We start from the raw sequence: 4,767 nt of genomic DNA on the forward strand, positions 1-4,767 counted from the left end.
TTCTTGGAGCTAACTAATTGGAGGGAATTCTAACATAGAGCCTTTCTGTGCTTTGTATAATAATGAGCCACTCATTGACTATTTGAATGTTTGGTCACAGAATTGGCCTCTTCCACAGCCAATACAGTTCTTCCAGGGTCCAATTTCTACCCCTGCACAGAGGAAGCCATATCCAAGCCCACATTAATCATATAAGGATATGCTATTTATTTCCCATTGCAATATGCACATGCAGTTAACCATTGGCCTCTTTCCCAACTACACTCCCACTGGGTTCACGACTTTCCCTAAAAAGAGAATGCTTCTGGTACTTTTCTCCAAAATCAACAGCATGAAGGATCTATCAAATTGGATAATAGGGTGAAGGAGAGTTATTTCAGGCTGATCCAGGAATCTGACTTCAGGGACAGCTACAGCTTCGGTTCCCTTTTCACCAATGTGCAGTACAGCATTGTGGGCAACCTGTGGGGGGACAACAAACACTGATGGTCCCCTGAAGAAATAGGAACAGTCTTTGAGAGGGTTTGGAAGTAAGAAAGGAAAAAGATGGATGGGGCCACTGCTTTGCCACACAGTGTTGATGAAACTTAAATACAAAGGATACTTGACTAAGTGTAGCTAATGAATCTCTGGTGATTTTATGGCTAGCTTTTAGGAAACAATCGCATTTTCCAAGGCCCTCTGCTTCCAGGAGTCACCTCTTAAGCACTCCCACTGCCTCCTCCACAACTATATATCACCATAGTCATTTCTGATCATTAGGTTCTTCTATCAGAGTCATTTTAGGACATAAAGGTCAGAGATGGAAGGAACTGCTACAATTCTTTATTTGGAGTAATGAAATAACTCTGGAGTGATTCTGGCCTAGGAGGAGACACACTGAGTCTCTAGACATCAGAGTCCTCATTGGTAAAATGAGATAATTTAATTAGTTGACTCTCAATGGCCCTTCCAGCTCATACATTCAAGGACTCTAAACTACCAACTTACATTGGAAAGTTTTAGACCATTGTCCTTTGTGAGTCCAGGAAAATCAGCATTTTCAGCAAAGGCATCCTGGATGCCCATCTTCAGAAGCATGGCTCCAAGGTCATAAGTAGCAGAAATGGAAAACTTTGGAACAAACAAGTCAACCCACCTGTGGAGAAAGAAGACGAGAACACATAGCTATCACCACTCCATGCTCATGACTCCCTTCTTTTTCTCATCATGCTATTATATTGGACTCTGCTACTCCTGTGAGTATTGAAAATCATTGCTACATAGGTCGACAAGTGGCACCAAAACCACAGACATTATTCTGGAAGGAATGCACTCTGGTCCAGCCAATGTGGGTCTATAACAATGGGTGTATGGAAATGTAACTCCCCTATAATCAAAAGGAAACATTTCTGGGACATTGGCCAAGGTTGGGGAGCCAGTGATACCAGGAACTTCATGGGTTTTCCATCTTGAATTCCCAGCCTGGAATGGCTGCCTACCCACCTCTTAACATTTAATTCTACCTGTCCCCCAAGCTCTAGTTGGTTTCTAGAAAGGCATCAATTTATTAGCAGGTTAACTTTGGAGAGCTCATTTCTTCTTTCTAGACCTGCCTTCAAAATTTGAAAAATGCCAATAATATTACCTCCTTTGCAGGTTTGTTGATGTGCTTAGATGAAATGAAGTGTGTAAAGTGCCTGGCAAAGAGGCTGGCACATCATATGTTTTCTGCATACTCTAGTGATCATCACCCAGCTGTTAATAGGTGGTTCAGGGTGAGTCTCCTGCCTCTACGTTTCTGATGAACTCAGTCTTATCTGCACCATTATGCACACCCTCCACCTCTCACATCCTCTAAGATGTTTACCCTTTTTGCAGTAAGCGGTTCCATTTCTTCAGTGTTTTAGATGACATGGCTGCTTCCACCCACTCCATCTGTCCCTCTTTGGGAAGGACAAAGAGTGCCAGAGCATTCCTGCTGTAGTCCATTTGCAGCACTGTGCAGTTCAGTTCCATATCCACCAGGTGATAGTATTGTTCTATCTGGTGCATCATGGGTACTTGCACTGTGGTAGTCTTGTCCACTAAGAAGCTGGAACTGTCTTCTGTCTTAGATGGATCAAAAGGATTTGCCCATTGGGCTTAAAAAGCAGAGAGAAAAAAAGCAGTGTTTGTTTTAAATCAGTATTAGTGCCAATGAAAGCATTTTCATTCATCATCTCACCTAGTAATTAAGACCACCACAGAGGTAGGCTCCAGTTTTAGTTTTATACGTAAGTAACGGAGGATAAGGGAGAGAAAGTCACTTGACATGGTCTCCCAGCTAGCAGGTGGCAGAGCTAGGAGTCATACTCAGGGCTGTTGGACCTCATGGTCTGTGTTCAAAACCACTATACTTACACTAAACCAATCAAAGTCAGTTTCCTCTTCTGTAAAAATGTATAAGGACATCCAACACACAGAATGAAATGAGACAACAGATCGGCTCTGCCATTTTAGCAATTTATATGTGTGTGATCTGTGGCCAACAACTTCTCACTCCTCCACCAAATATGGCTGACATGTGCTGTAGAACCAGGAGAAATCATTTGGGTACAACATTTTCAGAAAAGAATCACATGATTCTTGCTGTTACAAGCACAAGCTTTAGAGTTAGACAGCACTGGTTGGGAATACCAGCTATGAAGCTTATTAACTATGTGAATCTAGGCACTTCTGAGGACTAGATAAGACAATGTGTGCAAACCGCACATGTAGCACAGTTCTTGATATATAGTGAGTGCACAATATATGATAAAAGTATGTATGTAGCATGAATAAGTGTGCGCAGCAAGTGAGGGTCATAGTAGGGTTTAAATACAAATCCTTCCACCTACCAAGTACAGCCTTGTCCCACCTCATCAAATCTTTGGGAAACTATGATATTTTAGCTAAATATGAGCATGCTGTTCATACCATTGTCACCCACCTCTTTGAAAGTGCTTTCTCCCTAGAAATTTCCTGTGCTCATTCACAGAGCTCTGTGCCCTTCCTGGAAGATCCAATACTATGCATAGCACTGTCCAGTGGAGCAGATCACTGTGGCATGAGGGATACCTACTGATGCCAGTAATATGAGACCATGAGCTCATCTCAGTGCTCCACCAAAGTCTCTGAACACAAGACTTGAAAATGACATCTTAGAGCCTTACCTTTAAAGTGAATGTAGTTCACCAGGACCATGATGGTGTTTGGTTGGAGGTCTTGGATAAGGCCCACAACTTTCCCTTTGGTTTGCTTCTCCACATGACTGTTGATCTCCTGCTGAGCTGCATAAACATCGGAGAAGTCAGTAGAAAAGACTTCAGTCTCATAGAGAGTCTTGACATCATTCAAGAATTTTGCAAGTGGTTTCAGGTGCTTCCCAATGAAGAGGGCACTTTCCATCTGCAATTCCAATTCCTTCTTTGGAAAATTCAGTGAACAGATCAGATGCTGGAAGCCCTGCTGGATCTCTGCTATTGCAGTGTCTGTGAGATTGAACCCCAAGACCTCCAGGATCTGAGTTTGGGTACTGCAGCAGGCCCCAAAGGAAAGCATGTCCAAAGCTGCAGAAATGCTCACGGGGGAAAAGAAGATGTTCTGATCTGGAGTCTCCATAGTCAACCTCCGGTACAGATTAAATGCAAAGTCAGCATTGATGGATGACAGCTTATAGAGAGTGGCATTTTGGTGGGTCAAATGGCAGGTGGTTACTTTGCCTTCAGAACTGTTAGGTGTCACACAATAGATTGGAGCGTGAAGCCCAAGTACCAAGAGAAACAGATGGAGGAACAGTGACATTTTGGAAGGAAGGTAACCTATAAGAGATAAGGTAAGATAACAATTAGGAGAGCTTAGGTGGATGAAACTCTCTGAGCCGGAGATGCATAATAATCGCCCATGTTGATTAATAAAACAATATCAAAAATTTGATGATATGCTCAGAAGGGGCTGGGTGGAGGTCTCTCTTACTTGAAAAACTGATGACATATCTAATGGGAGCCAGGAGTATGAGAAGTGGCTTGGCAGGGTCACAGAAATAATGCCATTGAAACATTTAGATGTAATAGAAACATTAAGAAATGCTGTGAGTAAAGTAAATTTATGAAAATTGAATCACTTTTTATGTGAATTAGAAGCAGCCTTTTGAAGAGGGAAGAATGCTTAGGTAAAACTAGCACTCCCTCTGCATACATTATTCCTCGTAGATTCAAGGTTTAGATTTTTTTTAATTTGGTATTTTCTTAAGATAAAATCTATGAGGTGAAATGATAGAACACCTTACTTTCTTTGGCTAAAAGAAAAAATGAGAATAATTTGTACAAGATATGATGAGTTGAAATGAAAGGGTGGTGGTATATAGAGCCATGTACAAGGTCATGAGCTAAAATTGATGAATTTGTGCAATGCATGGAAGCCACAGGAGTATTTTCAAATGGTAAAATAAAAGTATAACTTTCTACATTTTAGATCTCTGTCACCATCAGTATTATCTAAAGAGTCATTTCTAAGTTGTAAGACATCTTAACACTATTATTCTTATACCCATGCATGTTACTTTTTAATTATTAGAGAGAAAGTCAGAAAGGTATAGTAACACTCTCTGAGCCTGAAAGAGTACAAGCAAACAGAGTAAGGGGGTCAGCTTACTCTGAAAACTTTATATGTTTAGTGCAGATTCATCTCCTGAGTTCCTCGCCATTTATCCAGCTGCCTATTAGATATATCCACCAGAATGGCCCACACATACCTTGATTTTAAAGT

General features: G+C 41.3%; 1 protein-coding gene across 1 annotated transcript; it reads right to left on the reverse strand.

The window, feature by feature from the left end:
- Positions 1 to 258: 258 nt before the first annotated feature.
- On the reverse strand, positions 259 to 3,822 carry SERPINA7 (serpin family A member 7). Its single transcript, XM_063084454.1, has 4 exons — positions 3,174 to 3,822; positions 1,850 to 2,123; positions 991 to 1,138; positions 259 to 462 (listed from the first exon to the last, which is right to left on the reverse strand). The coding sequence occupies exons 1-4, from the start codon at positions 3,802 to 3,804 to the stop codon at positions 259 to 261; spliced, it is 1,257 nt and encodes a 418-aa protein (XP_062940524.1). The 5' UTR covers positions 3,805 to 3,822.
- Between the last annotated feature and the right edge of the window lie 945 nt (positions 3,823 to 4,767).

Source organism: Cynocephalus volans, chromosome X (assembly GCF_027409185.1).
Source record: "Cynocephalus volans isolate mCynVol1 chromosome X, mCynVol1.pri, whole genome shotgun sequence".
NCBI lineage: Eukaryota > Metazoa > Chordata > Mammalia > Dermoptera > Cynocephalidae > Cynocephalus > Cynocephalus volans.